Source organism: Prionailurus viverrinus, chromosome E1, assembly GCF_022837055.1.
Source record: "Prionailurus viverrinus isolate Anna chromosome E1, UM_Priviv_1.0, whole genome shotgun sequence".
In the NCBI taxonomy this organism is placed as follows: domain Eukaryota; kingdom Metazoa; phylum Chordata; class Mammalia; order Carnivora; family Felidae; genus Prionailurus; species Prionailurus viverrinus.
In genome coordinates, this window is record NC_062574.1 from 35,297,787 (window position 1) to 35,319,774 (window position 21,988).

A 21,988-nucleotide genomic window follows, 5' to 3' on the forward strand; every position below is an offset into this window, starting at 1 on the left:
GTTTCCTTATCCATCTCCTGGACTGCCAGCTCCTTGAGGGCAGGGACCATACTCTATTGTCATTTTTGTCCCTGTGCCTGACAGAGTGCTTGTTATTTACTAGTTACTTAGTGAAGGCTTGTTGAATAAATAACATTTTGTCACTGCTTGACACAAGTCTTTATTCCAAAATGCTGAGTAGATTTTCTTCCCAGTTCTTTACAGCAAAAATAAAGTGAAGGAAACAGGAAGAAAGAAAAGAAAATCTGCCTTTAGGTTGACTCTGCTCAAGAATCATCACTGTACTTGGGGCGCCTGGGTGGCGCAGTCGGTTAAGCGTCCGACTTCAGCCAGGTCACGATCTCACGGTCCGTGAGTTCGAGCCCCGCGTCAGGCTCTGGGCTGATGGCTCGGAGCCTGGAGCCTGTTTCCGAGTCTGTGTCTCCCTCTCTCTCTGCCCCTCCCCCGTTCATGCTCTGTCTCTCTCTGTCCCAAAAATAAAATAAAAACGTTGAAAAAAAATTAAAAGAAAAAAAAAGAATCATCACTGTACTTTTGCAAAATTATAAGGATAATCATCACAACCAATACTATTGGGCTATAGGGCATCTGTGATCAGCATTTCACATTTAAACCTCACAATAACCTTATGTGATAGATACATCATTACCCCATTTCACAAGTGAGGAAACTGAAGTACAGAGAGGTTGTATAATTTGTCCCAGTTTGTCAAGCCAGTCAAGAAGCAGAGATGGAATCTGAACTCAGTTCTGACTCCAAAGCCTGTATTTAACTTGTATGGAAAAAAAGGGGGTTTAAAATAGCCGTTACCTTAAACTTAACTTTGAGAGCATTAAATATAGAAACACTTTGCTGAACCTCATCTCTCCATCTGGGAGAGCTTCTCTAAGAATTACATTTTCTATTTTTATTCCTTTCCTCTAATCATCTCCCAAGATTAAGTACTTAATTAGCCTGTGATCATTGAGACTTTAGAGATTTCATTTCTTATTTTTTTATTCTATTTTTTGAGAGAGAGAGTACAAGAGTATGCATGAAGGAGAGGCAGAGGAAGAGAGAGAGAGAGAATCCCAAGCAGGCTCCATGCCCAGTGCAGAGCCTGACATGGGGCTTGATCCCATGACCGCAAGATCATGACCTGAGCCGAAATCAAGAGTCAGGCAGTTAACTGAGCCACCCAGGTGCCCTGAGACTTTAGAGATTTTAAAGCCCTGTTACAGGTGAATCAGTGAAAATGAGAAAGGAAGGACGTCTGAAAATTCATCCTTCCGTAAAAGCAACAACAACAACAACAACTAGCAAAAATGGTCAAAATCAACTTTCTCAGAACTTTGGAAATTTTACCCAATGGGCTTGCAGCAACCCGGAGAGCATGTATTAAAGAAAAAATTACTAATTTCTATAAGAACAGTGAGCTCTGTTGTTTTAACTTGTCCTCAACCTCTGCTCTCCATCCTGATGATAGCCTTAAAAACTGCCCACATCCCAGGGGAACAAAATGGAGCTGAAGTTCCTTAAAGCCTCATTCCCAAAGAACAAACTGTCATTGTTTTACCTGTCTAGTGGGGTCCCTAAAAAACTTCACTTGAAAGCCTTGCCCTTGACCTCACTGAGAACTGCACAGTGCTAAAATAGCCTCTTCCCAAGGGGCATTTTTCGAAAACAATTATAGATAAATGTTTTAATCTGGCAGCTATGTGAGGCAATTGATCACAAGACAAAAAATAGCCTAAACAAAAAGCCTAAAAGGAAAAAGCTGAGAAATGAGATGTCCATAGGGACTTTGAAATGCTCCAACATCTTCCTGGGTAACTAGAAGACCACAAGACATATTCCTGGGAATGTAGAAAAAAAACCTTAGCACTAATAAATGAGTTCAGCAAGGTTACAGGACACAAGATCGATATGTAAAAATTAGCTTTATTTCTATACATCAGCAATGACTATTCCAAACATGAAATTAAGAAAACAATTCCATGTATAACAGTACTCAAAAGAATAAAATACTTAGGAAAACATTTAACCAAAGAAGTGCAAGAATCACACTAAAAACCACAAAACGTTGTTGAAAGAAATTAAAGAAGATTGAAATAAATGTAAAGATATGCCATGTTCACGGATCAGAATACTGTTAAAATGGCACTATACCCCAAATTGAACTGTGGTTTCAGTATAATCCCTATCAAAACCCCAACTGACTTCTTTCCAAAAATTGGCAAGCTAATTCTAAAATCTGTATGTCAATTCAAGGGACCGAGAATAGCCAAAATGATCTTTAAAAAAAAAAAAAAGTTTATCTGTTCATTTTGAGAGACAGCGAGCATACACACCTGTGCAGAAGAGCAAACGTGAGCGAGTGTGAGTGGGGAAAAGTGTGAGCAGGGGAGGGGCAGAGGGAGAAGGAGAGGGAGCATCCCAAGCAGGCTCCATGCTGTCAGTGTAGATTGCAACACGGGGTTCCATCTCACAAACTATGAGGTCGTGACCTGAGCTGAAATCAAGAGCCGGCCACTTAACCAACTGAGCTACCCAGGTGCTCCAAAACGATTTTGACAAAGAACAACAAAATGGGAAGACTCACACGCCCTGGTTTCAAAACCTACTTCAAAACTACAGTAATCACGGTGTGGTACTGCCATAAGAACAGACATGTAAGCTGATGGAACAGAACTGACAGTCCAGGAATAAATCCTCACATTTATGGCCCACTGATTTTCAGCAAGGGTGCCAACACCATTCAATGTGGGAAGACTAGTGTTTTCAAATGATGCTGGGACAACCGTATACCCCCATGCAAAATAATGTAGTTGGATGCCTACACTTCACACCATATATAAATATTACCTCAAAATGAGTCAAAGACCTAAATGGAAGAGCTCAAGCTATAAAACTCCCAGGAGAGAAATCTGTATGACCTTGGATGTAGGCAACAGTTTCTTAGACATGACACAAAAAGCACAACAAACCAAAGGAAAAATAGATAAACTGGACTTTATTTAAAAATAACAAAACAACCCAAAACTATCATATGTCTGATACAAGTCTAGTATCCAGAATATCCAGAATATATAAAGAACTCTTAAAACTCAGTAAAAAGACAAATAATCAAATGTTTAAGTGGGTAAAGGATTTGAAGAGACATTTCGCCAAAGAAAATACATGAATGGCCAATAAGCACATGAAAAGATGCTCGATGTCTTAGGTCATTAGGGAAATATAAATCAAAGCTACAATGAGATACTACTCTACACTCACTAAGATGGCTATGATCGAACAGAGAGACAATGATAAGTGGTAGCAAGATTTGGGGAAACCAGAATCTTCATACATTGGTGGCAATGTAAAATGGTGTAGTCACTGTGGAAAACAGTTTGGCAGTTCCTCAAAAGGGTTAAATATAGAGTTACTACATGACCCAGCAATTCCACTCTTAGGTATGTACCCAAGAGAATTAAAAACATATGACCACACAAAAACTTGTACATGAATACTCATAGCGGCATTATTCATAAGAGCCAAAAAGTCAAAATAATCCAAATGTCCAATAACTCATGAATGGATGAACAAAATGTGACTGGAGCACCTGGGTGGCTCAGTCGGTTAAGCATCTGACTTTGGCTCAGGTCGTCATCTCACAGTTCATGAGTTCGAGCTCTACATCAGGCTCTGTGGTTTTGGATCCTCTGTCCCCCTCTCTCTCTGCCCCTTCCCCGCTTGTGTGTGCGCTCTCTTTCAAAAATAAAGAAACATTAAAAAACAGAATGAAGTACTGAAACATGCTACAACCGGATAAATCTGGAAGCCAACAAGCTCTGTGAAAGAAACGAGACACACATTTCGACGAAATGTCCAGAATAGGCAAATCCATAGGGGCAGAAGGTAAATTAGTTGTTGCCAGGGGCCTGGGAGGAGGCGAGAATGGGGAGTAAAGGCTGATGGGTATGGTATTTCTTTTGAGGGGGGTGATGACAATGTTCTGGAATTAGCAGTGATTATTGTCTATCAAAGTATACCATTGGACTATATACTTTATAATGTTGCATATTCTATTATGCGGACTATATCTCAATTTGAAAAAAAAAAAAAGAACCATGTTGTGATAAATAGAGAACCAGTTGCCAGGAGATCAAACATGTTAGTAGGTGGAGAAAAGGGGAGCGAAGATTCAAACTCTTCCACAACGGAGGTCAGAGGGAGTTAGAGGTGCGGCTGGGAGCCATGCATTTTTGTTCTTGCCTTGGAAACTCCCCTATTCGTCCTATTCCAGCCCATTCTTCTACGTTTTGTCAGGCCCATTAACATGTCGGGTTTGTGTAACACTAGTTAATATCCAGTCAGACAATGTTATGAAGAGAAAGAACGTGAGTGTCACATGTCTGGTTAAACACAGTTCCTCAACCTTGAGGCTCTGAATGTCCTTTGGCTTTGAAAAAATAAAAATGGCATTAATACCTACAAGCTTACTGGTGGGCTCTGTGCAAGTAAGCTCTTCCACGTGCGTGTCTTCCCCTGCCCACTGCTCCCCGCCACCCCCCGCGCCCACCCCCGGCTCCCTATTAAGAAAGACTATGACGAATTATGCAGCCAAAACAATTTAGTAGTTTGCTATCCTTCCCCCCAACTATCTCAGTGCTCTACCCCCACTGTCCCCCCCTCTTTCCTGGTAGCTCACCCATGGCCTTATACCCATCGGCTCAGTGCTTCCTCTTACCCAGGCAGCCCTCCTGCTGAGATGAATGCCCCGTGTTTACCTGTAGTGAAAACAAAATACAGGCCACTCCACATTATCCTATTTCCTCCTGTCTTTAGTGCCGCCTTTTCTTCATGGAGCTATTGTGCCTGAGCCAAGGGGAGAATGAGAACTGACCCGACAGGTTACATCTGCTGGACCGACAGCAACTGTTTTTCCACAGACTGCGATACGAACGAACGGTGGACATTGCACTAGAGATCATCTCCATTTCCGTTCAATTCCCTCATTTTACAGATAAAAGGTGTGCTGACTCAGTCTATTGGCTTTTGGATATTCGTGGGCTTATCTTTATGGGAGTAAAACATGACAACCGTTATCCTCAAAGACTGTCTCATAATCAAAGTTGAAGAAATACTGTTCTAGATTTTGTTTTTTAAAAAACTGTATCTTATTTGAAGAGGAAAACTCAAGTATTTTTGCAAAAGCTTTCTGTTGCAGAGCAACGGGACAGCCTAAAGGTAGCTCACAAAATAAGGGAACATTTCTTACGTGTTATTTTTTTTTCTCCAAATTCTTCTACAGAGGTCCAGACAGATGGGCTACGTTTCCTTTCCATTAACTGAGGAGACAGAGAAGACTTGAGGACTGAAGCTTGTCACCACTGTCCTGAATGTACTGAAATCCTAACGGCTTTAGCTGAAAAAATGTCCAAAGCAGGCAGTGAAAATAAATTTCAAATAGGACAAACTCCAAACTCTCTATGCTGGAATCCCAAGGCATGGAGGGAAAACTGGCTCCTTGGAGGAAAGCAGTTGAAGAAATAAGTAGAGTGATCTAGACCCTATTCCAGTATGTTTGAAGTACTTGGGGATAGAATAACCCCTTTCCTTTATTCATCTACATAGGTCCATGAGCCATGAGAACATGGCTCCCCATGTGAAGCTCCTCAATACAAGACATCTAACGGCATCACGTAAATCCTTTCTCAGGGTTGGGCGGGGGGGAGGGGCGAAGCCTAAAGAATCTGAAATGGTGAGCCTATGTTTTAATTAAAGTTCTGAGAATAGCCTTGAAGAGGAGTTTCTGGCAGTGAGGACCAGCCCAAGAAGCGAGGGCCCTGGAATCAGGCAGACCTAGGTCTGAATTCTGGCTGTCACTTCCTGGTGAAGGGACTTAAGTAACGAACGTCTCCGAGTCTTTTTAGCAGCATTTACCTCATAAGGCAACTTGAGGATCAAAGGAAAGAGCATGTGCAAAGCACCTAGCATAAGGCTGGGCACAGAGTGGGTGCCTAGCAGTGACGATGTGATATTTGCACCAGGCGGTGAGCAGGAAGCCTGGGGATGCCCATAGGTGGCATGGCCAGGAGCTCCAGAAGCATAGGGAAAAGGAGCTCCCTGCTCGAAAGGTCCTATTCCAGTGAGAAGCTGACTCCAAGGGACGACGCCCAAAAGGCCAGTTGTCATTCAGGTCCTACCTAGTGCCAGGGAATGCGGAATTGTATTACTCGCGAAGCTTCTGAAGTGGTTCTGTCACTTACTGACAGTGTGAACCTAGGCAAGTCACCCGATGTCTCTGAGTTTCAACTTCCTCATCCCCAAAATGAGGATACTACTACCTGTATCACAAGAGTTGCTGGAAAAACGAAAATGAAGTGCCGTGTGAGGGGCCACGTCCGGAGCACTTCCCACGTGCCAGGCTCTATTCTAAGAGTTTAAGACACATTGTCTTACTTGCAGCACAAGCGAAAGGTCTTAGCATAGTGCCGGAGCGCAGTAAATACCTAATAGAGGTAGGTATTAAAGAAATGATATGGGGCGGAGGAGCAACTACCATGCTTCCCAGAGAAAGAAGATGCCTTGGTATATACGTGGGAAGAATCAGATGCAGCTGGGAGAAGAAAAGTAATAGTTGGGTATGACTCTGGCAAAGCTTTTGAACTACCACACACGGAAAATAATAAAAGTTACCCTAAATCACCCCAAAAGGACAGCCCTGAGTTGTTATCTTCATCCTTAACGTTTATGCCTTTCCGAATCTGAGAAGAAGCTGCCAGGATTTCCAGTACATACCAAAAAGCGATGACAATATCCTGAAGTGTGTCAACTTTTGTGGGCACACAGCTGTCTAAAAGGAAGCAGATGCCGGTTGACTGGGGGAGCGTTAGGGCGTCTCTGTGACTGCGGCTCGAGTTTGCCTTCAGAGGGTGGCCACACCTACCTCAATGATATTCTCAACAATAATTCAAAAGGGGTAAGGCTTAGATTTTCCTTATTCTCCCTTAGAGCTTATGTTCTTGGCACAATACTGATGCGCCACACACGAGCCAGCATGTGAATGTGCTCTATCCCGAGAAGGTACGGCCTTTCTACATCGTAGAGTCCTTCAGCTTCTAAAATCATGGAGCTCGTACTGTTAGAACCAATGAAGTGAATTTTTTAAAATAAGCCACCAGTCTGGACCTGTGTAGGTGAATGAAGGAGAAGCACTTTAAAGTCAGGAAAAAAAAAAACAAACTATACTTAACATTTAGGATTATCGACCACTGTTGGTTTTCCATAATATATTTCATTCCTGATTTCATCTGAAAGAAACAGGATTATTACTACCATTCAAAAAGCGGTACCTTATCAATAAACTCTTGGCATGGCTTTGAGGTGGATTTCAGATTCAAAATAGACTTTACCGCACCGCTAACGTGTTCACTCAGTGTTTATCAATAACGTAAGAGGCTTCATTCAAAAAACTTACTGAGATATAATTACCTGAAACCCAGGGGTGAATCAAGGCCTTGTAGGGTCTGAACCTCATCTACTTTGGGAAATCCTGCCTCATCAAAACATGCAAAATTATGCGAACAGGAATTGCCAGGGTCCCTCCCAAGACTTTGGAAGGGGCCTATGTAAGTGAGGAGACCTGAAGTTTAAGCTTCAGTCAGTTCGAGATAAATCCACCTCAGCTGGGGCCCAACAGGTTTACAAACTTATTTAATGCTGGAGAAAATATTGTTTCAACTTATAAACACCCCAGTAATAAGTCACATAGGTAATAACGTGACTGAATTCACGGGATGGCATCTCCCCTGCGCATGCTCTCTTTCTCTCAGAATAAATAAATAAACGTTAAAAATAAAAAAGAAAAGAAAATTTGGCCCCAAACAAGGAGCCCAGCCTCCGATACACACTTAGTGTACTGTGATAATTTTTTGGAAGTTAACTGTGAATTCGTTTTAGTAGTACAGCTCTATTCAAACCACATTGAAAGGGCGGGCCTACGCCGGCCCACTCCATCTTGTTCTGTGTCCTTCACCTTGACCACACCTCCTCCCCTTGAGTAACCACCACCCCTCAACTGCCTAACAGGACTCTTCCCCAGGACCCTTCCCCAGCCAATCAGCTGAGGCCACAGCCATTACCTCACCAACTGCCACTAGGCCCCAATAAAACCTTTGCCCTTTTGAAACTGGCTCTCTCTCCCCGGTATCTCACCGCTGCCTCAGTGCAGATAGGGGATTGAGCTCGAGCTAGCTCCAATAAAGGCTCTTTTGCTTTTACATCGGACTCGGCACCCTGGAGGTATTTGGGGATCACGAATTCTGGGCATAACACACATGACATGAGTATTAATTTATTCTCAATACCAGCTAGCTCTGGTTCTTTAATTACCTTTTTCTGTCATGTAAGATTGATGAGGGAGCATGGGGCAAGTTGAGGGCAAAATACAAGTTAGCACATGCCCCCGCCCCAGGTGGGATATGTGTGATTCTGGCTGCTCGAGGACAAAGGAAAGGAAAGAAAACAAATGGTTAACTGATAGAGATCTCAGTGGGGCAAGACAGGAGTTTCCATCAGTTTACAAATATCTTAGTAAATTACAAGAAAAAGGCCATCTTTTTCTCCTTCCAGTATGAAAGATTCTTGGGGACAGTCCCTGTATATTCTTTGTACCCCCAGTACTTAGTACATGGTCGACATAGAGTGCGCGTGGCACGGATTGTTTTTCAATGAATTCATTCATTCTTATCAACGGATTCCACCCTATTTAATTGTCCTGTATTGCCTATATAACTATGAAATTCAGATTCTTAGAAGAGACTCTTGGTGTTATAAGATGCTTAGTAGAGGTGGTGAGTTTTAAGACATTATATTGACACCACTAAAACCTCTTGGTGGAGAAACTCAATGAGCCCGTTCTCTGGCATGCTGGCGAAACAAAAAACTGACCCTCGGTATTCTTTCCCCAAGTTAGGCATCAGCAAATTAATGAGAGGAGAGAGGAGGCCCCTGCTCTTGGGCACCCGCAGGAACTTACTCCAGCTCCAGACACACCGTAAACACTTTCATCTAACGGAAGATAAGCTGTGAAATCGGATTTCTGAACCACAAGACAGTAAGACAGTCTTTTCCAGCGTCTGCTTTAGAGGAGGGTCTTCAACCTTGAGTCTAAAAATCCCCCTCAGGCCACTGAACATGCCCAGTATGATTTGCTTTTTTACAGAGAAATCACAGAATGTTCCGGCTGAAAGGGAATAACACACTTCTTAATTGAAGAGTGGTCAGGAAAGAAAGCACATGGAGAGCAGTGCCCTGCGGCAGGTATTCAGGAGTTCTTTCTGCTTTCCTGATGGCTGAGGAAGCACCCACACCTGTTGCTGCCTGGAGAACTCTGTGCTAAACTTAGTTCTTTGAAGTTCTCTTTTGCATAGGAAACTTGCACATGAGCCGGAATCAAAGTTAAATTCAAAAGTGGATTTCAAGGACCATGCACACCTTGGGGAAGCATCACTGTCACGAATTCCCATGATAATACTGACTTGGGTGTTACTTGCTTGGGGCTTTCATTGCTCACACAAAGCTGGGTACGAGGGAGGGCAGAGAGTGCCATTTAGGAGTTAAGACAAGTCTCTTGGCCTCTTTGTACCTTAGTTTCCTCATTTGAAAAAAAAATGGATTTTAAGACCTACTTTCCAGAATTCATACTGGGTTTATTAACACACACCTAACCAGTCACTGTATGATATTTTTACATGTAGTTTTTTTTTTTTTTAACATGTATTCATTTTCTATTTCACTTACAGCTTGTGTAAAAACTGCATTCCATGCCAGGCCTGAAATGTTCCAAAGCTCAGCTCGGTGAGTAAATTGCAACCAAGATTTCTACACACACCAAAAAACAAACAAACAAACAAACAAAAAACAAAAAACAAGACACAAACGAAGAAGAAAAAAAAGATATTCTTTCAGAATATTTATCCTTTGGCAGTGATTCTAATTTATAGATAACGAAACATAACCACAATACTCTCTCCATACACTAAAGAAATCTCACTATTTAAAAAAATAGCCTTTTTAAAAAAATATCTGCATGAAAGATTTATACTTTCATGTTTATACATGTGGTGCATTAGATACAAATCAGTAAATGCTCAATAAATACTTGTGTTAAGTAAGTATTTCTTTCTAGAGAAGTAAGTTTATTTCTCTAGAAAAATGTTTCACAACTTTAGCACTGTTGAGATTTATGGTTGGATAATCTTTGTTATGGGGGGGGGGGGTGCTGCCCTGTGAACTGTAGGGTGTGACAGCAGCCCTGGCCTCCACCCACTAGATGCCAGGAGCACATCTACAGTCTGACAATCAAAAATGTCTCTAGACACTACCAAGTGTCACCTGGATGCAAAATCACCCTGGCAGAGAACTGCTGCTCTAGAACGATTCACTCTGATCTCTATAATAACTCTCACACCAAACTTTGCCACAGACAGAAAAGATTTGCTACATAATTTTAGTAGCTTTCGACTAATAAAGTTTCATTCATTCAAAGTGAATAACAAAGAGGTTTACAATTAAGTTTAATAAAAATTCCAAATATAATGAAATTATATTTGTAACTTACATAAACTGCAAAAAAGGTAGTGATTCAAATGTACGTCTTTCAATAGATTGTATTTTATTGCAGGATAAATCTCTAGGAAAAGGAAAAGGAAAATATTGCCTCAATTAGCTCTAAGATATCTAATTAGTAGGATGATAGTATTGAATAAGTAGCTTTTGGCTAAACTCTGAGTATTAGGAATTGTTATTTGAACCTTCCAGAGCCCCTAACCCTGCCCTCACCTTTCTTAAGAGTCTCACCTTTGTGATCTTCATACATAAAACATACAACTATAGATCTTGATAGATCTTGGAAGTAATCTTTCCTGAGAGCAGAAGAATTGATTAAATGACTTTTTGTGGCCTCATCAATTTCTAAATTATGAGCTCAAAGATCTCCACATATAATTTCTAATATTAAAAGGGATATTCTCACATTAGCACACCTTCCTGGTTTAGTTCTATTTCTCGACACCAAGTCAATACCAGAGGAGATAAAAGATACCTTTTCGTTTAACTTGAAAAGAAGTTACTCCTCTAATCAATACCTAACTTTGAACGAACTCAGAATTATATTATCATCTTAATAGAAATTTATTTTTGGTTGTACATTGCCTAAACGGTCTATGAATTTATCAACTGCTTCAGTTGCAAGTGGGGCCAACAAAAAAACAACATGGTACTGGATTTTTTTTTGGAAACACCCATTCTTGATTATAGTTGACCCTCTTATTTGCATTGATTTCAGCTGAGTCCCTCACTTTCCACCTACATGGGTACCACCATCTTCTGACTGGCATTTTCATCTCTGGTCTCTCCCATTCTAATCTATACTGCACACAGTCACCAGATTAATTCTCCAGGAGTGGTTCTCAAATATCAGAGTCACTTGGGAACTTACTCAAGATGCAAATTCTCAGCTCTACTCTGGACTGAGTGAATCAGGAACTGTGGAGGTGGAACCTGTGTTCTGACAAGGCCTCCAAGTGACCCTGGTGCAGTCTAAAGTTTGTCCTAGAGCACTGCCGTGATAACACGGTAGCTTGGCATATTATCCAAGGCCTTCAAAATCCTAAATCTGGCTCTAGTTTCCTACTCTACAGATACCAAAGAAATTTCTCCTGCATTTTGCCTTTCACTCACTCTATTTTGCAAGCATATTCTTCCCAAGATGTCTATCCGATGATACGTCATAGCCATTCAAGGTTCTGTTCAAACAGCATTTCTCTAGTAACTTCCCTGATCCAACTTGAAGTCTTCCCCCCTCTTCTATGTTCCAAAAACAACTTATACTTCTCATGGCCCAAATCCATTTCTTCCCCTCCCCCTCTCCTCCTCCTCCTTCTTCTCCTTCTTTGAATTTTTTAAAGTAGACTCCACGCCCAACCTGGGGCTTGAACTCACGACCCTGAGATCAAGAGTCGCATGCTCTACTGACTCAGCCGGTCAGGTGCCCCAATTTCTTCTCAATATAGTTATTCTGGCATTCCATTTCCTCTGGGCATAAACTCCATGAAAGTATGGACTAGTCTTGCTCATCTGCGTTGTCTACTGTGTTTAAAACTGATGCATGGACAAAGAACAAACTCAAATATTTATAAAATAAATTAACAGCTGGGTAGTGAGTAGAAGGAGCAAAATGACTGAAAAGAAATGTGGTTTTATGACTTTGTGGCTCCCTCTTCTGCACTCTGTCAGTGCCTCATCATCCACTTAGTGCTTATGCGTTATGGTTGAAGCTTCTGTTGATTTTCCCTGTGAAATCATGAGTTCCTACAAGGGTGGGAAGCCTGTCTTAACCATCTGCGTGCCTATGGTACTGGGCATAGGGCCTGTCCCATTCTTTTTTAGGTTTTGATTCACATTTTTTTTTGAATGAATGAATGAGAACACTTCACCTAACATGAAATAATTGGCTTACAAAGTACCTCATAGTAGAAGTAATGAAAGGCCCAATCCATTGCGCAGTTTGTCTCTTTTGTTTTTCTCCAAACTGTGTTTGTAACGTTTGGAGCCCAGATGGCAGAGGTAGCCAAGAAGACCAATACAAAGTGGTTGTCCCCTAAGACTTGGAAGGTTTGATAATTTGAAGGACGATTTTTAGTGTCATACGAGATTCTTTTTACTCACTACCCTTAAGCCTTCCACATTTGCAAGAAGAATCTATTTTCTAAAGCACATCATTAATAAGGATTAATGAGGGGCGCCTGGATGGCTTAGTCGATTGAGCATCTGATTTCGTTCGGTTCAGGTCGTGATCTCACTGCTCATGAATTTGAGCCCCGCATCGGGTTCTGGGCCAACAGCTCAGAGACTGAAGCCCACTTCGGATTCTGTGTCTCCCTCTCTCTCTGTGCCTACCCTGCTCATACTCTGTCTCTCTCTCTCTCTCTCTAAAATAAATAAACATTAAAAAAATTTTTTTAAAAAAGATTAATGGAATACACAGCTTTGGATGGCATGGGCAAAGAATAAACACTGAACCTCCACAGCAAAGAACATTAGTATCTCTGTATGTCTAATGTACAGAGCTATATGAAAACATTTCTTCCTTGACAATGAGGCTGGAGAGATGTTTATTCTGTAACTAGTGAAGTTAGAGGCATTTCTGATGTTTGTTTAGTGTAAACATTTCTAACTATACCACTTAACCATCATTATATTTTTAAAGATTTCATTTTTTTTAAGTAATCTCTATACCTAACATGGGGCTCTAACCTACAACCTCGAGATCAAGAGTTGCAGACTCTAATGACTGAGACAGCCACGTGCCCCTTAGCCATCATTTTTTTTTTTTTAATTTTTTTTTTTTCAACGTTTATTTATTTTTGGGACAGAGAGAGACAGAGCATGAACAGGGGAGGGGCAGAGAGAGAGGGAGACACAGAATCGGAAACTGGCTCCAGGCTCTGAGCCATCAGCCCAGAGCCTGACGCGGGGCTCGAACTCCCGGACTGCGAGATCGTGACCTGGCTGAAGTCGGACGCTTAACCGACTGCGCCACCCAGGCGCCCCAGCCATCATTTTTTTAATGTTTGTTTATTTTTGAGAGAGACAGAGACAGAGCATGAGAGGGGGGAATGGCAGAGAGAGAGGGAGACAGAATCTGAAACAGGCTCCGGGCTCTGAGCTGTCAGCACAGAGCCCGACACGGGGCTCGAACCCACAAACTGTGAGATCACGACCTGAGTCAAAGTCAGACGCCCAACCAACTGAGCCACCCAGGAGCCCCAACCTCTTAACCATCATTTTAAACATCTATTTTTATGGTGGCCTAAGAATTTCCACACCGATCACAGGAATCTGCTCCTGAAGCCAAGAGCACACTGTATGTTAGCTAACTTAACAATAAATTACATAAAAAATAATAATAAAAAAATAAACTAATAAAATTTCCCACACAGAAATCCTTAATCTGTTCTCTTGATAATTTAATATGTACTTGGTAATACTGCTTACATAATTCACCTGCTTAGTTAAATATTTAATATTTAAATATTTAATTTAGATTAAATTATTTAAAAATTCTGGGTTAATGGCATTCAAATTAACGTAAGTGTTCTATATTCTCTTGTCTTGTAGGTGACAATTTGAGGTTAACTTCAATTCCTCTCATTTTACTAAGCCAACTTTTTCAAACCTTTTCTGTGAAGGCCAGACAGTAAATATTTTAGGCTTTGCAGGCCATATACGGTCTCTGTCACATATTCTCTGTTTCTTTCTCTTCTTTTCTCTTTTACAGCCCTTTAAGAACATGAAAATCATTCTGAACTCATAGGTTGTATCAAGACAGACCATACACAGGATTTGATCCATGGGCCATAAGTAATAAATATAAATAAAGGCAGATGGTATATGAACACTTACATAACAAGGTTCATATGGGTGTCCATAATTGCTCAGACCTCATTACCCCCTTTCCTCTACAACTGAAGGGCTTTTTCCTATATCTTGTCTATAAAATTAAGAAGTTGAAAATGCATAGGAGGTATTTAATGCTAGAGATGGGCTGGGTCCCCACAGACTTACAGAGTTATAGAATTTAATAGAGAGAATTATAGAATTCTACTGTTAGAAGAAATTGCTGCAATTATCTAATTTGAACCCTGTATTTTTTAATAAATAATATAACTAAAAACTCATAATAAATGATGAACTGATTAACTTACAAATACTGGAGGGATAGCAGGCCTTCAAATGTGTCTTTATGTAATTCGGTCAGATAATTTTCACTGAGAATTCTGCAAAATGAAAAGGTCATTTCTGGGTCAAAATGCAAAATAGCTACAACTATTTGCTACACAGGACCGCTAGATGTGAGAGAAACCTGGGTAATGGTGCCACCAAATACACTAATTCTTATTTAATGTAGGGATGGCAATCTCTGCTGTTTGATTCAAATCTTTTCTTCTCACATACTCCTTTGTCTCTCTCTCTCTCTCTCTCTCTCTCTCTCTCTCTCACACACACACACACACACACACACACACACACACACACCCCTATCCACTCTTCACACCAAAATGTGCATTTAATGCCTACTCTCTGGATCACAAAATCTCTGTTAGAACCCAGCCCTGAGTGGCAAAAACATGGACAGAACTGCCACTTCCTCCTCTCTTTTCCCAAATGTTATTGTGGAAGCCCTATTTATAACCATATCAGTGTTACAAGTGAAGCCATCTAATTTTTTTCCCCAACTAAAAAATATCTGTGAGAACTAAAGATGTGCATAAAATGCACATAACATAAATGCTCAGTTTAATAAGTATAGAGTAAATACCCGTGTAACACTATTTGTTCATTCTACTGTTGGTGGATACTAGATTTTTCTAATTTTTAGTTATTATAAACAGTGCTGCTTTGAACATTTTTCTGTTTATATCCTAGTACACATTTGCCTAAGGTTCTCCAGGATTTAACAGGGGTACAAAATTGCCTTCCTGAGAGGTTGTGCTATTTCAAGCTGGCAGATTGAAACATGCCAAGTCTCTACCAAACTCCAAACTGCACCAAAGTCCCTAAGAATGATTAGAAAAGATACAATTAGAAATTCCACAACCTTAGCTCAAAGCCAAGGGAGTAGCTCCACAAACACTCCCCACCAGAAATGCCTTGGAGCCACCTACAGGGTGATTAGCTGGGATACTGCAGTAGGACCAAGGACAGCACATCAACCCCACATCCTTCCTCCTTGGATCTGGCAGCAAAGGGTGTTTTCTTCCAGGCAGGAGCCATTGGTGTTAGAAGGGGGCAGGGTCCCAGAACCCTGGAGGAAGGGTATACACTCTGACTAGCCATTAGAAGTCACCTCCCACCTCTTCTTTAACTCTCAGGGGGACCTGTCACCAATAACAAGGCCCGTGGTTCATTTCACCTCTTCCTTAGGACCAGAAAACAGAAGCAAGTCAAATCTCAACTACAAAGATAAATTGCACTCAGGAATGACCAAATGGAGTGAGAAAGCCAATTCTATTCAGGACAGAAAATAAAAAACAAATATAACAGCTTATAGTCAATGACACAGTTAACAGAGAAAACACAAAAGGATTTGAGAATACCAACATTAATGGGGCACCTGCGTGGCTCAGTCGGTTAAGCATCCGACTTCGGCTCAGGTTGCAGTCCATGGGTTCAAGCCCTGCACTGGGGCTCTGTGCTGAAGCTCAGAGCCTGGAGCCTGCTTCAGATTCTGTGTCTCCCTCTCTCTCTGCCCCTCCCCAACTTGCACTCTGTCTCTCACTCTCTCTCTCTCTCTCTCTCTCTCTCTCTCTCTCTCAAAAATAAACACTATAAAAAATTTAGAATAGCATCATTAATACATCCTCAGACAGAGGTAAACAGTACATCTAATAAAAAGAACCAACTCAAGATTATATGAATGAAAAGCATTATCATTAGTAAAAAAACTCAGTCTATGAGCAGCAGAAATGGTTGTTGAATAAATTAGAAAACTTGAGAGATCTGGCCACTGATTTCTTACCAATACTTGAAATGATATGTATTTATTATATTTACATATTTGTTTTTATACTATATATTTGTAAACCCCTTGACAAGTGGGATATTTGGTCAGTTTTGTTCTTGAGCTTATATCCCTGGCATGTAAAACAGTTCCTGGGACATAGGAGATGCTCCATAAATATTTGTTGAATGAATTCAGAAAGTGACAGGTATCAATTTGCAAATATACTGCTTTTAATTAAAACAAATCATTCATTTATCATCATTTATGAGAATAAGTACAACTTCACAGGAAAACAAATGTCTTTCTCCACCTCCACCCCAATTTGTGACTCAATCTTTTGAGACAAGAACCTTTTGAGAATTTCATAAAAGCTATGGAATGGACCCTTTCCCTAGAAAACTGCACTTTCTTGAATACGTGCAAAGGCGTGCATGCGATTTCAATTTGCAGACCATCCCTTTAGGGCTCAGGTCCGTGAATAGAATGGACTGAATTTGTGGGTGCCAAACTTGGATGGAAAATGAAATCACATCTCTATTTTCACAAACCTCTAACTAGAATTAGCATTTCCTTCCATTATGAATGTAGGCAACAAACCACAGATTAGTATAGTTAATTTGGTCCCCAGCAGAAATCAGATATTTTCATATCACATATTTGGCGTGGATATCTCAAACTATCATTTATTCTCATCAGTACTTTGAAGTTATAATAGTTAGTAGGCCTACCATTATATTTTGTTATTTAATATTCTAACAGAAGCAGATTTATTGCTATATCACTAATCTTTTTAAAAAATTTTTGAAAACTCTATTTCCACATAATTTCCTTTTCCTATATGTTTTAACTTATTATACATTTGAAAACATTATCCCAAGAACATAAGCTTCTGCAGATCATCAATAGATATATAGAAGGGTGCCTGGGTGGCTCAGTCTGTTAAGTGTCCGACTTCAGCTCAGGTCACGATCTCACGGTTCGTGGGTTCGAGCCCCACATTGGGCTCTCTGCTGACAGATCAGAGCCTGGAGCCTGCTTCCAATTCTGTGTCTCCCTCTCTTTCTGCCCCTCCCCTGTTCATGCTCTGTCTCTCAGCAGTAAATAAATGTTAAAAAAAAAATTAAAAAAAAATTGATATATAGAAAAAAAGGTTAAAAATCCTGCCCCAGGGGACTATTGACCCATACTTAAAAACTTCTGTCTTACAAGGCATAACCCTCAAGCTGAATTAGAAATCATCAAATCTTGGGGCACCTGGGTGGCTCAGTTGGTTAAGTGTCTGACTTCGGCTCAAGTCATGATTTCACAGTTTGTGGGGTCGAGCCCCACATCAGGCTCTGTGCTGACAGCTCGGAGCCTAGAGCCTGCTTTGGACTCTGTGTCTCTCTCTCTCTCTCTCTCTCTCTCTCTCTCTCTCTCTCAAAAATAAATAAACATTTAAAAATTTTTTAAGAATCATCAAATCTTACCAGATTCATGTTCTAGTATATAAACTACCAAATACATGCTTTTCAAAAAATATTTTTTTAATTTGTTTATTTTTTAATAGGTAATATATCTTTGCATGGCTCAGAATTCCAAAGGTATATAATACACAATTCAAAGTTTTTCTCCTACCCCTGTCCCCCAGCCTACCCACTCTCTCCACTCTCTCTTGTTTCTTGTGCCAAATTACTTTCATTTTTCTTACAAGTTTGGGAAATAAGATCTCCAAGTTAGATACTATCATGAGAAAATATAAACTATATATAGTATTTAAGAAATTCATAAAATTCATAAGAAAACAACTACCTTATTCTACCATTTGTCTCTTACCAGTAAGGTTATCAGACTAAGGGGCAGGGGGGAATCTACTTCAGGGGGATCATAATCCCTACATTTAGATTACTATGACTGTTATGTCTTTTATTATTAATTCAGAAGTCATTTATGACTTATCTACCCAAGTTGAACTAATGATATGACACACAATCTGTCATGAAAAATGCCAATTACTTCGAGTATAATATTGTTTCCAAAATTACTTGTGTCTACACTGACTTTTTCTACAAATCAATTTAAAAAAAAGATAACAAAAAAATCGGCAAAGGACAGAAAATTCAGACAAGAAACACAAATGCCCAGGAAACATACAGAGATACTTAAATGTATAAGTAATCAGAAAAATTCAAATTCAGAAGGGACCCATTTTATTCACCCACCAGATCAGCCAAGAAATGGAGAATATCCAAGAGTGGGAGGGTAGGAGGAAATGAATGCTGTCATGGTGTATGGATTGGTGTGTAAATTGGCACAACTTTTTTGAGGGCAATTAAAATTGTATATATATCGGCATCGTCTTCATCCCAACAATTCCATTTCCAGGGATCTATTCTACAGAAATACCCACCCACGTACACAAAGATGCATGTATGAGGTGGTCCATGCAGCAATGCATGTAATAAGAAAACTGGACACAGCCTAAACATCCATCAAGAGGGGAATTATTAAATCGTAATACACTCATACTATGGAATAGTATGCAGCAGCTTGCATGGATGGGGTAACCCTCTATGTACTGGAAGAAAAAAAGTCTAAGACATACCACAAAGCAAAAGAATCGAGTTGTAGGATGTTACAATTTATGTAAAAAAAAGATAAGAAAATCACACAACAAACCTACTTTGCTGTAAATATGTATAGAGGCAAATGCATGGAAAAAGGTCTGGAAGGATATATACTAAATCCAGAGTAGTGGCTATCCCAGCAGTGGGGGGATTAGAAGATAAGGCAGGTGTTCACTATATCTGTTATTTCATCAAAAAAAAATTTTTTAATGTTTATTTATTTTTGAGACAGAGAGAGAGAGGGAATGAATGAGCAGGAGAGGGGCAGAGAGAGAGGGAGACAGAATCCGAAGCAGGCTCCAGGCTCTGAGCTGTCAACACAGAGCCCAACGTGGGGCTTGAACCCACAAACCGTTGAGATTATGACCTGAGCCGAAGTTGGACACTTAACCGAATAAGCCCCCCAGGCCCCCCTGTTATTTCATTTTTATATATTGAGACTATAATCATGTATTCCTTGTATAATGGAAAATAAGTTGAAATTGATTCTAACTTTAAAGGGAACCTGCCAAATTTAATTTTTAAAATAAACACAGATGGGGCGCCTGGGTGGCTCAGTCGGTTAAGCGGCCGACTTCAGCTCAGGTCATGATCTCGCGGTCCGTGACTTTGAGCCCTGCGTCGGGCTCTGTGCTGACAGCTCAGAGCCTGGAGCCTGTTTCAGATTCTGTGTCTCCCTCTCTCTGACCCTCCCCCGTTCATGCTCTGTCTCTCTCTGTTTCAAAAATAAATAAACGTTAAAAAAAAAAATTAACACAGAATTGCAATCGGTAGAGGTTGAGTTGGGACATGGAAGGGGAAACACCTTTCCTCAGAGCTACTGACTTCAAAGTTCTGGACCAAGAAGGACCTTAGAATGCAGTTAGTTTTTTGTTTTTTTTTTTTTTTTTGTATTCGTATTTGGAGAGAATATACTCACAGTTTCTCAGCCCAACGGTATCCCTTCCATACATTTTCATCAATGTAAGAAATAGAGTTTCCTTGGAAATTTCTGTGAAGAAACACAGTTCAGATCCTTGAATAGGTAGGAAAGGAATGAACGGAATAAATAAGAGAATCACTGGCAACCTTGTGGGGAATATTCCAATGCAGTAAATGCCAACTTTCTACTTTCCGCAGCTATCAGCATCCCAGGTGGTGCAATTAATAAAGAGCTAGCGTGGGGCCACTGGCACAAACAAGGCAGCTCCTTAGAACCTGAACTTCCTATTTGTTCCATTCCTTGGGTAGATAACGCCTGTTAATTACTCTGGAGGTAAGTATTTTTTTCCCCCAAATCACTTATGTGTCTAAAATGGTTCCTTCCACAAATCAATGAGAAAATAATAATTCAACGAAAAAAATGGTAAAAAATGTACATTATCAGCAAACAAATGTAAAGAAGCCCTCTACTGAAACCTCTCTAGGTGTTAGAAGGATAAGGGAAGTTAGAAATTAGAAGAACTAACATGGAAAGATTTCTTAGACATATTGCATAGGGAAAAGCAACAAATCACTGGGCAAGGAATTAAAAAGTATCCCCTCATTAGGAAATTAGGAAAAAATGCAAAGGAAAGAGATGGGAAGGAAGGACACACACCAAAAAGGTGACAGGAGTTACCTTATGAGTGGTAGGGAGGGTGGGGTGGGATTTTCACGTTTTATCCTCTATACCTGTGACATTGAAAACAAAAAAAAGTATCCATGATAATTCATGTATCCATGAATTACACATGTTTAAAAGAAGCTATTAAATGCCTGAGGTTCAGTTTCAACCGCTAACTCTGCGTATGACTTTGAATCTTTACCTTTAGTTTTGTCCTCTTCCCTCAGCAACAGCTTACCTGGTCAGTTTATATACACATTTTTTTCAGGGGAGTCGGGAATAAATTCAAAACAGATACCCATCTGGTGGACATGTGCCTGGTGGACATTTCCAGTCAACCTGAAGCCTTCTGGTTGCTCTACGTTCCCTGGTAAAAGATGCCTCAACTTCCATCATTCTCCTTATCTGGGACAGAAGTTTCAGAGTAATATCTGAGTTTTCTCTTTCCCGTGCACACCCCACCCGCGACTGTCATCAGTTAGTCTATCTTGTCACTTCCTCCTTTGCAGTGCTCTCAAGGCTTTTCTTTCGACTCTTTTCAGCCACTCTGATTCGGCCCCTTGTTACTTGACTCCCAGGTTTTGTTAGAACATTCTATCTGGTCTCGCTGGATCAAGCTCTCCTCTCCAGATCGCCCTACGTGGGGAACTGAAAATAATCCTCTTGTTTCAATGGTCTGTATCTCATGCTTGAAAACTTTCAGTGGCTCTCTATAACTCAGAATGTAACGTTCAAACCTCTCTAGCTGATAGTCAAGGTTTCTCGTAATTGGATCTTTAACTGCTAAACCTAATTCTTGATTCCTGATCACTCCTGCAGCCATGCCTTTGCCTAGGCTTATACCCATTTTTTCTCTATTTAACACATCAGAGCCACTCTTTAAGTCTCAGCTAAAGTGTTAGCTTATCCATGCAGCTCTCCCTGACCTCCATACTCCACTGATTACAGAGTCTGCTGAATTCCAACACCCATGGTACCTCTTTTAGTACTTAATTACATGCCCCCTCCCTTTTTATGACCACTTCCTTTCTTCCCACCTGTCATTTCATGTTCTGAAGACGACTGCATCCTAGTGTGGCGCCCATAGTACTTACTCTTGGGTTGGGCCCAAACTGAGTACTGTATGTGGAAGGCCGGGGGTCAAAGATGAGGTCTGGGGAATCAAAATAATAACAGCTAACACTCATATTTTGCCAGGCACTGATCCAAGTGCTTCATATGTATTACCTCATCTAGATCTCACAATAATCCCATGAGGTGGTA

At 40.5% G+C, this 21,988-nt stretch overlaps 1 protein-coding gene across 22 annotated transcripts in view; it reads right to left on the reverse strand.

Moving 5' to 3' along the window:
• Positions 1–21,988, reverse strand: part of LOC125151377 (RAD52 motif-containing protein 1-like) — a 58,993-nt gene that overhangs the window by 19,831 nt on the left and 17,174 nt on the right. For 3 of the 22 annotated variants that reach the window (XR_007146749.1, XR_007146754.1, XM_047832241.1), the window contains 2 exons: positions 20,060–20,131; positions 14,736–14,807 (listed from right to left, as the gene is read on the reverse strand). Coding sequence is in view for 11 of the 22 variants with exons in the window: in XM_047832241.1 (XP_047688197.1) it covers positions 14,736–14,807; positions 20,060–20,131 (144 nt within the window). In the remaining 11 variants the exon portion in view is untranslated. The other 19 variants (XR_007146752.1, XR_007146748.1, XM_047832242.1 and 16 more) reach the window with 12 other exon arrangements.